At 34.6% G+C, this 16572-nt stretch overlaps 1 protein-coding gene across 33 annotated transcripts in view; it reads right to left on the bottom strand.

Moving 5' to 3' along the window:
- Positions 1-377: 377 nt before the first annotated feature.
- The window catches only part of LOC117323702 (serine/threonine-protein phosphatase 2A 56 kDa regulatory subunit delta isoform-like), a 39550-nt gene continuing 23355 nt past the window's right edge, over positions 378-16572 (bottom strand). The window contains exons 14-19 of one of the 33 annotated variants that reach the window (XM_033879086.1): positions 16444-16516; positions 14822-14953; positions 13894-13935; positions 12357-12390; positions 8674-8679; positions 378-4788 (exon numbers count right to left, since the gene is read on the bottom strand). In XM_033879086.1, the coding sequence (XP_033734977.1) occupies positions 4727-4788; positions 8674-8679; positions 12357-12390; positions 13894-13935; positions 14822-14953; positions 16444-16516 (349 nt within the window). In that variant the 3' untranslated portion in view covers positions 378-4726. Of the gene's footprint in view, positions 4789-6290; positions 6342-7799; positions 7819-8673; positions 8680-11929; positions 11967-12356; positions 12391-13122; positions 13139-13893; positions 13936-14821; positions 14954-16443; positions 16517-16572 lie in introns of those variants that run through there. The other 32 variants (XM_033879085.1, XM_033879088.1, XM_033879080.1 and 29 more) reach the window with 32 other exon arrangements.

The raw sequence follows: 16572 nt of genomic DNA, 5'->3' as shown, positions 1-16572 counted from the left end.
CACAACTTCATCTTATACTGATCATGTATACCAAGTTTCGTTGAAATCGGAGTAGTACTTTAGGAGGAGTTGTCCGGACAAGCCTCAACCAATGAGAAGCCGGCAGCCATTTTGAAAAATGAATTTTTGAAAAAAAATGTGGGATGCACAACTACATGTTATACTGATCATGTATACCAAATTTCGTTAAAATCGGAGTAGTACTTTAGGAGGAGTTGTCCGGACAAATGTCAACCAATGAGAAGTCGACGGCCATTTTGAAAATTGTTTTTTCGGGGGGGGGGGGGGGAAGAAGAGAAATGTGGGATGCACAACAACTATTGCGTGACAGACAGACGGATGGAGGGTAAAGACTAAAAAAAAGAGAAGACAAGGTATCCATTCTCACAAGTTACTACTTGTTTTTATTGTACAGACAAGTGTTTTTGTTTCTGTAGAATGACAACAGTTCATTACATTAACATCCACCATTATCAAGTTTCTGCAATAACTAACGTCATTGCTGATTAAATCTAGGGTAGACAGGCATTCGTTTCCTTACATCACCCATAAAATAAGTTTTGTTCCTGATAAAAAATGATACTACAAATAATCACAGTTGATACAGGTCTATGAATACATCCATACATTATCTCGCTTTGTCAGATGTGTACAGTAGGACACATCAACATATCACCGAACACTACTAAAATGCTCATTGCATTTAAAAAAAAAAATGCAAGCTTAAAATGAAATACATTGATCATAATACATTTGTGCTCCACAAACTGACGACTTTTAAATGGACAAGAAAACTAAAACGCCGACCAATATCAAAAAGTATCATTACATTTAATGTTTTTGCATTAATAGAGTTTTTTTGTTGTTTTCATAAACATTCTTTTCTTTAACTTATTCTCATTTTCTAGAGAACAAAAACTACGAGATCAATACAACCAACTAACCAAAATACATGTAGCAATTCAAACTGCAAGCAACGTAGCTGCATAATAGATATTTCTTTGCATGTTTTTGTTTAGTTACTTTGATCTATTTATAATGATGATTACCATCTTATTATATTAGGCATGAATATCTAAAATGAAGTACATGTAATTATTACATACAGTACAAAAGATTGCTTTTTTTATCATGACTGTAGGTTTTTTTTTACAAATTGCATTGAGATATATATTATGTACATCAATTCGGTACACGAAAGCATCACTTCAGAAGAATCTCGTCTGTACATACCAGAGAGGGCATTTAATGAAATGTTCTCATCAAACAAAACAGTCATTAGTCTTTTGATTATGTGGTCCCTACTGGTAAATGTGTACCTCTACTTATCAGTAATAAATAAATACAAAAAGCAGAGTGTAACTAAACTAATAGACAAAACTTAATACTATGAATGATGTACCATGAAGCAATGTGTTCATGTATAGTTACATAAAATAGCTTAGTGACATGCATTCAAATTCTGAAGCCTTTTCAAGAAAATAACTCATTCTTAAAAAAAACTGTTAGAAAACATCTAGGAGTGCTTGGGAATGAATAAATATATATAAAATTCACCCATTTACAAAATCCAAAGAGACCACATATAATAGCATATCCTATCTGCACCTGTGGAAAACATCAAGACAAAACTGAAGGCTCATCATCAGATATTTGATTGGTATATTGTACGTGTACACCACATCAAATTCTGGCCAAGAACTGACAGCAGTACATAATGCTCTGTAGATAAAAAGCTAAATCAAGATGAAAGCCCATCAGTTAAATATTCACATGTACTTCACTTTTATTGTAAATCAATGCATTACTCCCATGATCACAGATATGTAGGACTAGTCAACTGATGTATTATTATTGGCAAGGTGGCACGTACAGGGACTTCAAATTCTGCCGAGACAAATCCACAGGTGCAGGGAAGAAATGTGTTAATGGAACCCTTGGACTTTGAAGATGAACTCCACCAGACTAATGTTAATTCCTGTATACATTTCATCATTACTAACTAGACAAACTGGCCATAGAATATGTATCCTTACAGGGCCACCTTTTGCATTCTTTATCACTAGTATAATGTTTGGTTATGTAATACTATTCTGAGCAGCGAGTATTTCATTAAATGCTTTATCACAAGTAGAACTTTAGCAGAAATGTCATGCAAGATCATAATTTTATTTCTGACAACAGAATTAATTAAAACCTATCTTGTTACACTTTGTATTTCAGTGCTTACGTCCGACAATCACAATATGTACCGATTAATCACATCTTTTACTGAATAATAATTACATCAAACCATTCCCGGGTATAATGTAACGATTCAAGAGTGTTGAACTCATAATGATGTTTGACAACATTTGAACTGCCTTGATGCTAATCCATAGGATTAGAAATGAGAAAGTAATCCCAGACAACATAAAAATTGTACAGTATACATCAGATATGTTACCGATCGACTTCTACAATTACCATACAAAATTGAACATAAAAATACCTGATGATTTGTTCACACCAATGAAGTACATTATAAAGAATAGAACTGGTAAGGTATCGCGTGACAAGTCCAGTAGGACTTGTCCCGTATGAAATGTAATGTTAACTAAATGTAGGTGCACTATCTGAAAATATGGGACATCGTCCTTCCCGACTGTTAAGTGAATGTGTTGATCAGTACAACTAGAGCACTTTTATTGTGATTCTACCTATAAGTGAAATTTCTTAAGAAAACTGTACCAGGGGAAAAGCTGCTACAGAAATAAGTAACTTAACACAGTCGCACCACCACTCCAACTCACAAACATTTCACCCTGGGTGGAATACAGTACTGACAGCTTCACTCAGCTTAAACCTCCCAAGATTTGCATAGTGGACAACAGTTAGGGGAGGAAACTTGTGGAGAAGTCTGTCACGCTTTCCCATCTAAATCCTACACCTGGATACTAATGGGAGCCGGGGAGGGGATCGTTCACAGAGATCTAGATCTACAAACTCGGGGCCCAGTCATCCAATAAAAGGTCAAACTGTGAAGGGAATGTTGGACACTGTCAAGACACTTGTCAGGGATTTCGCATATATTAAACAAATGTCCTATTTCAATTTAGACCATCAACATAAACCCACCTAGTGTGTGATGATCAACATAACACCAGGAAATATTTCAATACACTTTTCAATAAGATTAGCTTAGGAAACATAATTAGACCATGATAGAGAATAGGTACTGGATAGTCAATCAAAAAGTTAACACTAACAAGATATTAAGACCAGTGATAGCCTAAAAAAATTGTTCCCATATAGAATCACAGATGCTAACATACATTACATTCCCCAGAAAAAACTTGGCACATGGCTGAGTTGTCTGGCTACTATATAGAACCAGGTGAGACGCCATCAAATGTGCAGTGTCTCAATGTCATAGACCAGAGATTGTACATTCAGTCAAGACAGCTTCAACAGACCATGCCTGAACATCACACCGAACCAGAGGCTGTGCTATACACCATGAATAAATCATGCTTGGGCACTGGATCAACCAAGACATTAGCCGTTAGCTACCTAAATAGCCTTCCAGATCAGCTATATCTATTCTGCTACAAAACCAAATAATTTTTCATTAAAAAATCCTTCAAACACTTCTATAGCAAGTTCACTCTAGCCTTAAGCCACATCCTTATTCCAATCTTAAAGTCAATCTTTTCCCAAGTACAGACTCCTATCATTCAGAGTGAGCATGGTCGAAAATAATGTTTATTTCTACCTTAAACATAACAAAACAGCCTTATTTTGGCAAGTTACACATGTTACAAAACAATTTCTTAAACATGCGTCACTTTCACAACTTACACAAATGTTGTGTATGACCTTAAGTTGGCCAATAGTTCATGTCTATTCTCCGTGCTCGCTCTCACAACCAAATAGACATATTTCTATTACACCACTTTCAGGCCAAGTTATTCAAAAGAAAATAATTTTTACTCATTATTGTTTACTTTACAATGTTAATTTCCTTTGTGACAATCTGACCTGTTATCTCCTTATCAGGTGGTCGCTCTCCTATAAAAAATTCATTGGTCCATATTGTTATAAAAACGTACCATCAGACACATATACAAACACACACGCACACAGTGTATAAAATCCTGATTGGTTCGGCAGTGAAGAGGGAACAACTCTGTCTGATATGGAACTGAAACCTGTCAGTTGAGCATATCAACGTGTATTTTACATTATAAAGTATATTTTATTTAAATACATATATTTCCCCTTCACCATTTCCACAGCCAGGCTTTTATACCAGTTCTGTACATGCAACCAAACAAAATTTAAAATTATAAATCTTACACTATGTACAATAATAAAATGAATAGATTAAAGATTTGTTTATATAATATTCATATCTATGTATAATGATTATCTACACACTACCAGATGCAGCACACAGCCACACTTAGCTGAGTACCAACTCGCATCACATGTCACCTTCCTGGTCATCAGTGTCCCAGTGGTCAGGCCTCGTTGGAGCCCTGTATCCCTTGCGGTCAGGCCAGGGCCCCACATCCCCATGTTTGTTAGCATGATTGTCCAGTGAAAGCAAGTAAAAATGTCGCCCTCCTCTACGGTGTCCATTCTGCCAGGTTTGTGTCCAACGTATCAGTTGTTTCCCTCTGACGAGGTAGAAAGGAAATCATCCGACCGCTTATGAGAATCCAGAGCTTTTATCATAGTCATGTCATGTGGTAATTCTGACTTTCGACGCAACAGTGGTTTTTCTTTCGCTTTTTTCTTCTGTAGCTAAAACAAGGAAAACCACTGTAAATGATGAGGCCCAAAAGGAATACAACTAATCGCCCCCGCTTAATTTCTTTCTTTTCAATCTCTACATCTGTGAACTGTTGAGCCTAAGAATTAACAAGATCACCTTTGCTGCTGGGGAACTCGGTGTAGTTGATACACATAATAGGAACAAATAAAGGAAGTAAACATGTAATTTAGTGAAAGAATGTTTACATTTACATTCACATATTTCCAGGTCTAGAAAATTGTTGAAGTTATAAATGCAGGAGAAAATTTTGAAAGTAAAACAAGGGGCCTGTTTGTTTACGAGACCGAACAGGTTCCTTGAAGTAATCATTTAGGCATATTATATCTCGACAGACCTGCAGATGTTAATGCAGGCTTTATATACTACGTCTAGGCTGGTTTAAAAGCAACATAAAATCACTAGTTTGTAATATTAAACAACTCTGGCCCAACATTGTCCAAATAAAGATAGGAAACTATAATCTAAATTATAACGATTAATAAGACTTTTCAAACAGAAACTAGAACGAGAGGCCAGGAAATTAAAAGGCCACACAATATGCCAGACTATTTACCATACACACCCCAAACTTGAAAAGAGTCGAATGCTTTTGAAATTTGGCCTTAAGAACTAATTGCTCACATGAATTTTCAGCAATTTTAGATTTTATGCATATCAGAAAAAACGAGTGGAGAGAGACACTTGATTGATATAGGGGACTCTTGTCTCTACTGGAATCATAATTCAAGGTATAAAGATATCATGTTTAAAGATCTTTTTGTGTGCGTTTGAATCATGGACATTAATTTCAAATACAGCAATTTTGGCAGGTATTGTATCGCTGCCAAATGAAATATCAATCAAATCAAATAGACAAAAACGAAAATCGATTATCTTGTTTCAAAAAAAGTTTTGAAAACAAATTATAAACATCGAATACAAACATGCACAGAGAATGTGTAAGGATACAAAAACTAATATATATATGTGTGCATAGTTAAACATTATCGAAATTCCAATGTTTTTATAATTCATCAATCTTTACCAATGCTTAAAATCTATGAGCCTGGGTTAGTAGATTTGGTCAAGCAAAGCCGTTAAAGAGTTCAAGGCAGTCACATAATGGCAAAATGTAAGTCTGTCTACCATGTTACTTAATTTAGATAGGCAACATAAACTGGAATGCTAGTTTTGATGTTGCTGTAGATTGACAAGGTTAACAGTAGCATGTAGGATTACGGAATTATCAGATTCTCTCTGTAAGTCTCCAATCCAATCTACGGATACTAAAATGTAACAATTTCTGACGAGTCTCTGGTCTTACTGGTGTCATTTCACAACCTAAATATATAACTGTCATGCACAAATGGTGACTTGGAAAACAGAAACATCATTGCTTTGAATATATAACAATTTGAAGAGGGTTAGCAACAAACTGACACAAAACCAAACAGGGAATGGTGAGAGGGATGGACCCAGTGTGACTACAAACTTTTCCGAAGTCAGAGGTGAGCATGTCCAATCCTTTAGCATCAGCGTGGAACTAAAGGGAGATAAGCCAACATACAATCCACAAAATGCCAACATTTATACATGTATCTTGGTGTTATAAGAGATTGACTTTTTTTTTAATATATATAGAACATACATGTGCAGCACAAGCCACTAACATCATAGGGTTAACTTGATATCTAAAGCCACAATAAATGTATCGTTTATCAACAGGAAATCAAGTAAAACTTAACTTTGGTGTTGATAAAACAGAAGCTAAAGTGTCATCAAATGAAATTGCCCTACATTGAATTACCACCAAAGTTCCCAAATTAAAACAGGAAATTCAATTATGAGGCAGACCTAGCACCCACATAGCCAGAAATTTGTTACTATTCATGTGTACATGTATTTGAAATTAGACATGGATTGTCTTTTTAAAAGAAGCATCATAGAAAGCAAGAATAAACTGTTTTCCACATCAAGATATCACATATACTGTAACAACTTCTCAGGCCACTGTGCTAGTACATAGGTACATAGATCAAACAGCGTTTTGGGCAATGTCACATGATATTTTCGATAGACACTTGTTTTAATCATTTTACTTCGCTTAACATAAATTTTTAGCCAGTTTCTGGATAATGTGTACTGGTATATATATCAGAGTTACATATATAATGGCTTTGACAAGCTTGCAGGTCAATAAATGTACTGCACTACATCCCTGTTGTGAACCTAGATTATTAACAGTTTTCTGGCAAACAATGTACATGTTTCAAAAGAATTAATCTTGCATAAATTAAAACAACACACATGCCAATTTCTAGTTAACTCATCTATGACACACCAAAATATCAGGTCTGTAGTGCCTTATAAGCTTGATTAATATAAATACGCATCAACACAAAACATTAGTCAAGAAAATAAATATTGACAATATCAAGGGCCCAACTTTGTGTCCGACAACTAACATGTATATACACATCCCCCAAGCTTTACAGCTGGAATTCCCTTAATCTACTTTTAAAGATTGTGACTTTGACCTTGGGAACTTATTGCATAAGTGCATCACCATGTCACATCATTTTAAACTTCCTGATTCTGACGTCATCTCTGGACACAAGAGAAAAGAAAACTATACAGTAACTTCTTCAAATTCTGAAAAAAAATTCTCAAAACTGAACTGAATCAGGATGACATAATTAGCATTGTGGCACAGTTAAAAGAACAAGGAATACGGTAAAAAGTTGTTAGTGGAAAGAAAATCTGGACAGACTGATATATGGACAGGGTGATTAATATAAGGCTCCACATTCTCATACATGGTCCCCATTAATATATGGATGTAAATTAAAGGTCACATACTAAAGCATACTAAACCATGGTTATTATAAGTTGAAAGGTTTAAGGAAGCATTGAATGACTTGTTCTATACTGGCTTGTATCTTGGCCTTAAGAGCCTAATTGTGACCTGTCAATGACAGCCAATCTGTCGGTGTATACTTACATACACTGCCTATATTACACTAAAGGCAAACCGGAATGCACAGTTAAAAAAATGAAGATTTTGAAAAAGATCGTCATTGCTATTCGATCGCTTAGTGTTGTACATTATTATGCCAGGGAGTTAATGTGACTATGACAGCATAAAAACACATTTTTTGGAGGATTTAATACAGAATACTAAGTTTACAAACTCTAGCACTGGTATATATCACCATATACAAAATCCATCCCACCATCTACACATACTGTGTGTATCAATATAACTTTCCTCACATCAAAGACCTAACCCTATAGTTCATCAAATACTTGGAAGCCAATAAAGTGACAGTGAAAGTGAGGACTTAAGTTCAGGTAATAAGTGGTGTATTTTATCAGCCAAAAAGAACATTTTTTCAAAATCAATATTCAATTTGAAGCAAGTGAATTTTGACCTTCAAAGAATTTTTCACCTTCTAAGAGTTTTTGACCTTTTAAGTCACTGTTCCACGAGAATTTATGTTATGATTATTACATGGAAACTTTAGTGCAGATGACAAATTCAACAACAAATGACATCTATAAGGGGAGTGCTGTCTATTCATGCAATACGAAAAGGATGAGTGTCTTAAGTCATCGACGATTTGATCAACAAAAAGTCGTCAGAGGTTTAACTGAACAAAACAGTCAGTGTAAGACATTTTTTGTTAGTAAATGTAAAATTTTAAAACGTTAACAGAAAGCTACTTGATGAAATAATTTTTTTAATAAATTACAAAATATTAATGTTCCAACTGAAAAGTCTTATATCACAAAGAGTAAAAGCACAACATGATCTATGTTAGGGGAAACACAGCCATGTCAGAAGGATAATTAAGTAATGAATGAATGTTTCTTACCATGAGCTGCATGTGGAAATGAAACAAAAACAAAACATACATGAAATAATCTCCATTATCAAACACTGGAGCAGCCTGCTGAAAGCAGGACTGTCATAAGGATAGGAAATCAATCAATTACATTCTTTACGTCTATGTAGATACAAATATTTTGCGAATAGAAAGATCAGAGGCTGTATTTCATATGCTCCAAAATCAGAGGAAGTTTTAAATTGTCAAAAAAGATAAACAGCAGTAATAAGGGTAAGATTAAAACTGATCACAAGTTTTGCTGGAAGTGTTAACAAGTAGTTTATAAGTAGTTAACACTCCCAAAAACATCAACCATCAATGGTGGTTGTTTTATGAAATGAATTATTCATATTGTCGGGAGGGCATGCTTTTGTATGAAATTAATACAGCAAGCATTAATCTTAACAATGCTAAAGCAGTTTATACAACACTGTAATAGTAGAACTGATATGGCCCCATTGAAAAAACATTACAGACTGATATATCAATAGCATATACTATACAAGTTAACTTTCTACACAGTTTGTCTTTTTATTGTCTCTTTTCACCAGTTTCATATGGTCTATTCTGCTAACATCAAGAATTACTACATATATAAATTCTTAACAACATGACAAAGACACAAAATTGATTATCTGCAATTTGAAATCATAAAATACCAAAAAAAAATCTACAATTTCATCAAGAATCAATGCTTTCAAAAAGAAAATGTGCATGCATAGAGAAACAATCCTTTAAATGCCACAGAATTATAATGAAATCTTAGTTTCAAGAAATATGAGGGTATTTCAGTACATGAGGGATTGTATATCATATATATTTCACGTGGCAAGGCAAGTGGTAGATAAGGAATGCTATATTCTGATGTCTTCAGCTTCAGCTAACATCAGATGCCATATGCACTGAATAAAGAAGGAATGATAATACCCCCCCCCCCCCCCCCCCCAAGATAAATCCATCTTCAGAGCTTTTATTATCTATGAATGATATATAATTAACTGAAAAACTTATTACCAATGAATAGTTGATCAACCACCTATAATGATGATGAGATAGGACCACACTGGAAGAACTTTCCTTTTTAAAAAGTTGTCATACAACACCAATACTGGGCATTAAAAAGAGTAACAATAGCATGGAAGACCATAACTTTCTCTTTTAAATACAGCTACATCTTTCAAACCCTGGAAATTTAAAGTTGTCTAATAAAAATCAGTGACCAGAAGCAGATGGGTGAATGGCCACTGAAGCAGAACATGGAAGGTTGTAAATAATTTTGTTGGAATTTCAGATATAAACCAGGTAACATTCTGCATGGTCAATGCAAGGATTACATCCATGTTTCTGTCGATACCACATTCAGGAAGCTTAATATTTCTAATGCTGCATTCTATGAATGACAAAAACAATATTGTAATACTGTAAAAGTGGAAATGTTCGCGGCGTGGAAATATTCGCTTATTTCGTGATCATTAAATCTCCGCGAAAAATATCCACACGCAAATATAATAACATGAAAATATTGGCACGCAAATATTTCCACCCAATAAACTAAATGCACTGATATAAACCATGTCGTCCTGATGTGTAACGTTGTCATGGTCGGTCATTTGTCTGAGACATGGTTATACTAATTTGAGTAATTAGTAAAATGATAGTATTTCATCTAGTTTAATGTTGATTGATCATTAAACTTTCTTTATTTCATGATAATTATTATCGCTTCTACATTACTGTACATATCAATCGCAAAGCTGGTCGGCCATTGTGTAGCTATAGGCCCCGAAACAGCACACATTTCAATTGTGACAAAATATATCAACTTGCTTGTATTAGAAATGTTAATGTTGAGTCTCCACGTGGTTATACGTTTTATTTGAATCAGAAACTATCGATAGTTAACTGTAATGAATGGTCCGTTTAATATATTGAAAATTCCAAAGGGCTACTGCAGAAATAGGTCTATATATGTTGGTAAAATTAGGTCAGAACATCAATATATATATGTCTGCTTTTAAATTGCCATGTTGTATTTAGTTACTACCAAACTTATTTGATACCTGCAAAATCAACTATCGCTAATTGGGACACCTGTGGTTGTTTTGACTAGACATGAATGCTTATCACGTCACTCGGCATAACCGGACGTCCAATCCTTCCAACTTGACCACGAGTGACGCCTCGCGTGGCCTGTCTACCTAGCTTGAGGGAGCAGGTTTACAGGTAATAATTTGATTGGAAATAATTAAGAGGTGTTCAGTCGCAATTAAATAATGCACATACTTAGTTAACACTGCATTCAACAATACACAGATTATTTCTTAAGTTACCATGTAGTACGTGTACTGATAACGCATGTTATTTATACATTTTCGGGGCCTAAAGTTGCAATCAAGTGTCTCGTACGTGGTGTATTTTCAATGTAAAAGACTGAATCAATGCTAAAATATCTGATATATATATTAGTGTTTTTTTCTGCCACACAGATGTAATGCAATGATCACACTTACAACCAATTAACCTAAGCGTGTCTCTTGATCACAGTTTTGTATATTTACTGGACCGATCGTCGCGAACTTTCAATCTTACTTTATGTACATGGCCAATGACATCACTGCGCGAAAAATATATTTTCATCATGACTGATAGCGCGAAAATATCCACACCACGAACAGTTTGGAAGCTGACTAAGCGAAAATTTCAACGTGCGAAAATATCCACTTTTACAGTAGTTATTTGGGAATATGCTAGCATTATCATCACAGCATAGAGGTTAGGGCATGATATAGCTTGATACACAGTGGTAAACATATGGTACCATGTTACCTGGTGGACATCAATATGTCATGTCAAAAAGTCACATCATTTGCAGGTGAGTACTATGGCTTTGATCTTAATGAACTATTTAGAATATTCTTACTGCTTGCATTGGCAGGTTATCGCATACTGATTCTGCATTACCTTACGTACCATTTCAACAGGCAAATGAAAACAGGTTAAATTGTGTTAGCAGATGTAAGTATCAACATGTTCATACAAACACCACTTATCTTGAAATGTGACTTAAATGTGGAGACCTCTGAATGGTGAAAAGATTGTGTACATATTATCATTAACCTGAGAAGTGTGAAACACAATTTTTTTGGTTAGAGGTATGATATTAAGTGTACCATCTCCAAATAAGACCAGAATTAGTTCATTAGAAATGGGAGGTTAGAGGAATGCTTCAACCAGTGACTTTAACCTTTCAGGCAGAATTGTGGTCTTTTCTCTGAATCGAACTGAAATTCATTCAAAAAGTTATATAATTTGAAAATATCAAGTACACAGTTAAATGAGGTCTCATTTCAACTTAGTTAAATATTTGCTTGTAAAAAAACAAAACAGTCAAAAATTTTAGACATAAAATTACACGACAAAAAGCTGCTATATAGAATACACTGTGTGATGAAAAAAATACAGAAGGGGGGATTAAAATGTTATAAATTACATTTAAAAAGAATTGCTGTTTTAGGACAACACCAATCTTGGATATAAAGTTAGTGAAATGCATATGAATGCCGGGGTGCCACTAAATCGGTCCCAAGGCACCAGACTGCCAAATAGTGGACATGCTTGGGGCCTGTACATGTCAGTGTTAACTCCATGCACAAGGTTTTCAGCTTACCTACCCTTTTGAAAAATATTACTAAAAACTGTCATATTCTGTCAAGATAAAAATGATAGATATCTTCAGCATCAATGTGGTAGAGTTCATTACGCAGACATACAATCTAATCCTAATAATATTTTCAACTGTAGGAAAATGGATAGGGCAGAAGCACCAACATATCACCAGCTTGTAGCTATAGATGCTACTCTTCATATCATAGGATTTTTGTAATCCATGGTAATGATTTTTTTCTCCCAGAGTGTTTAATTTTTGACATTAGTTTATCAGTATACAATATTGAATAATGATGTTTAGAGGATTAAGTATGTACTCCTTATGTTAACAGCCACTGTATACAAAGCCACAATCACCCAGCCAACTTCATGTAGTTTTGTCTAGGAGACAAGTTGATGTATAACTGTGTTTATAAATGAGTTTATGCAATGTGTTTGCATCAGTTAATTTTAATTACTGCAGGAAATCAACAATAAATTCTAAATAAGGGCCTATCTAAACACAAACAAGGCTCAAATTCTAAAACCCAGAATCTGGACATGTATGAATCTAACACTCTAATAAAAATGTTGGGGTGGAGAAAAACAGAAGGAACTTCCAACTAAATAGAAACACTGAACTATTCACACAATTAAAAACTGTATTCACTAAAATGTGTCGGGGAGAAAAAAAAATCACAAAATCTAAAGCACAAGTTAATTTCCATTGAAAATAAAACATGAATACAAAGAATTTAAGATAAGAAATGTATTGTTGATAAAAATACTGACTGAAACATTCTTGAGCCTAAAGGACAAAACAAAATAGAAGAAATTTTAAACATGATTTCAACCATATGTTTGCCATATCCACACTGAAAATGAACTTCAAATATTTCATTTGTGAAGTTGTTCTGGATGCATAACTGCAGTGCTGGATGAAGAAGCTTGCATTACATTTCACAAGCATATCAAGAGAGGCAAGTGATGTTTCTCTAATGAAATCAAGTTTTTACATCTTTGAATTTTGATTTTCCCCTCACCATTATTATTATTATTATTTTTTTGTTAAATATGCTAATCTCACGATAGAAAATAACAATGGGATACATATATATCAAATGTACTTGGGGTTAAGTTTGATCAGTTGGAACTACACACTATTTTTTCGGATAAGAGATAAAGATCTGAGCTTTAAATCATCAGGATACTCTAGACAGTGATGTTATCCCATTACATAATCCCACATTCGAATTCAACCAATCCCATTAAAAAAAAATAAGCAGAAATTTTAGGAGAATGATTTGTTTTTTCAGGCAGTTGATCCATGATTTCACTAGAGAACAAGATGGCACACAAGTGGCTTAAAAGATTGAAAATTCTCTGAAAATTGGAGACAGAAATGCCCGCTAAACTTGCATACAAAAATAAAGCTCTGCCACTAGAATGATACTGCCTTCCCACCACCAAACACACACTCTTTCTATATTAGTGGGCTATTTCTGAAACCACAGAGCGAGAGAGAAACAGGTGTTCAGTCTTTGTTACCAAAATGTATATTACCTCTGTTTTCTTGCCAATTTTTTTAGCATTACTTGCTTGTATCTATAATGTGTAATAATGGACATGATAAAAATTCAAATATTTGTCATGATAATGATGGTTCCATATTAGAAAAGTCTTTTACAAAACAAAGCAAACTGAAGAAAAACGACAAAGTGAGTTGTATAGTTGTGTAGTGACAAAACAAAACATGTAACATGAACACACAGCTCCCTTACAATACAGCCCCTTAGTCTATTTATTGTCAAACACATGTATATTAACCCTGCCATGTCTACAGGGTCACAAGGTGAATCATTCGATCAGTAGTACTACAGTTGCATAAATTCTCATCATCCAAAGACGAAGAACGTTTGGATTATCTCCCCTATACTGTTAAGGCTTGTATCTTTCACCTCCTTCAACTGTCCACCTATCGCCCCACTTCATCTTGTGAAAATATTAGAAGTGAAACCTTTATCTTTGCATTTGTTACCATGCATATATTAACTTTCCATAGTGTACGTTGAAAGCTGCAGTGGGACTACTCTGCCCTATGGAACATAATACTACAGTAAAATCATGGTGCTACTCCCATTTTTAGACACTATTCTCCGGCTGCCTATATATTGTATGCATAAATCATGTTGTGCCCTTCAACATCCTTTAGATTGTGTACATATCGTGTAAACTTAGTGTAACTCCACAACCATTTGAAAAGAGTAATATGCTGTCACTCCCCCTTAAAAGTCCACCTATAAGAGATATATAATGTATATGGTGCGGCTCCTTCACCACCTTACCTACCATGCACTAACCATTCAGCTAGCTCAGCCAACCCCCTAACGCCTGTTATATGGAGAGGCGGCCAACACCAGCAAAAGTGTTTGTCTATGATGGTGAGTTCTGTTAGACTGCCCTGTGACACTAATTGCACCACACAACGTACCTCGTTGGCCTCCCTTTGTAATTTTTCCATGTTGACGACAACCTCCCCATCCTCCTCGGTCCCTATACTGTTAGGCGTCCCTGGATTTCCCGGCTTCTCACCATTAGTTAAAAAAATTGCATACTCTCTGAACTGTAGAGAAACACAAGTAAATTGTGTACACAGTGCTGCTAGTGTATTGCCTCTCCAGACAGTCTGTTTAACAGCAATCACTCTCTTGTACAATCTATACCCATACCCCCAGCTAGTAACCCATTTGGTCATAAAATGTCATAGTTTTCATATTTCCCTACATTACAAGGGTGTACAACTTCACTAGTCAACTGTCTAATACTTGTACTCTTTTAATGTCAACACTTATAAAAATCTCAACATCATTACTATGAAATTAAAACTTCGGCGAGGTGATATTTTAAAAAATATCATTAAGTTTGCACTAACAAATTCATTTTTTTATACACAAATGACTTCAGAAGTTATTAGAATACAAAATTTTGAAATAGGTGAAGCTTTAAAAAAACTAATTTTCATTAAATAGAAAGAATACGATCAATCGCTCTATGATGGATAGCTAGGGGAAAGGATGAGTGATACACAGTATAGACAATGCTGTGTAGATAATCCAAGCGTTGTCGAGTGTGTTCAATTGTTACAGAACATAAAGGTGTTAAAATCATGTCAGTATCAGCTTTAGTGGAACAAACTAAAACAAATTTTAAAACAATTTTTCATCAAACTTGCAACAAAAATCAAAATAATGTTTAACATGTTTTCTGTGATGAAAAATTACTTTGATGACAAGAACAAAATTGCATTCTTGATCTATCACACATTTCAAACATTAATGTTTCAGTTGGGGCGAGGGAAATCAGACTTGAAACACCATTCGAACTTTTAAGCAATAAAATTTCTGTGCATTTCTTCAGCATTGCCTTTACAATCATCCATCATGCAACTTTCAAAATGACAAATTGTAGCCAAGTTCTAGTCACATTGCATAGGATTGTCTTACATGTGCACAAACAATTCTATACTTCAGGCCAGTCTCTAAAGACACCAGAAGTAATTTAATAAATGAATAACTTTGTGATGTTAAATGAAATTTTAATTTAGAATTTTTTAATTCTAATTTTGAAGAAAATCTTTAGCTGCTGGACTAGAACAAAGCTTATATTTTCTTATCATTGAAAATATCTGGAAGACATAATCTTACATGCACATTACATCAAGTATCCAATAGTCAGTTTATAAACTCGTACTTCGTTAATCATCATAAAATCACTTCACAGGTAAATTTCACTAATTTTTAATCTACAGTCTCTATATCAACATCGAGAACACCAATCTTTAGCCCCTATCTCTTCTAGATCCAGTTTCTTGATATACTGATATATCATGATGTTCAGAATTTCCAATCCAGGAGAAAGGTGGAGCAAACCCAAAGTCACCTTAATTAACTAGCAGAAGCTCTCTAACAACAGAATCTACTGCAAAACCTCGACATTTACTTCAGATAAATATCAGTACAATACACAATGGAAACTGGTGCTTGATAGCGGGACAAAACGTTTTGGTCTAGCCAGAAATTACACAACAGGACGACTGAATGAGATTGTACATACTTGAGGATTTCCTAACGCTAGGTTGTGCACTTTTGTCCATGCATCGTCTCTATGCTTATTCTTTTCCTTTTCCCTGTAAAAAAAATTAGTATTATATTTTTTACAAAAACAAGCATTGAGAAAAACATG

This window comes from Pecten maximus, chromosome 3 (genome assembly GCF_902652985.1).
Source record: "Pecten maximus chromosome 3, xPecMax1.1, whole genome shotgun sequence".
In the NCBI taxonomy this organism is placed as follows: domain Eukaryota; kingdom Metazoa; phylum Mollusca; class Bivalvia; order Pectinida; family Pectinidae; genus Pecten; species Pecten maximus.
Note: the sequence above shows the minus strand (reverse complement) of the source record. Positions and strands in the feature narration are given on the sequence as shown.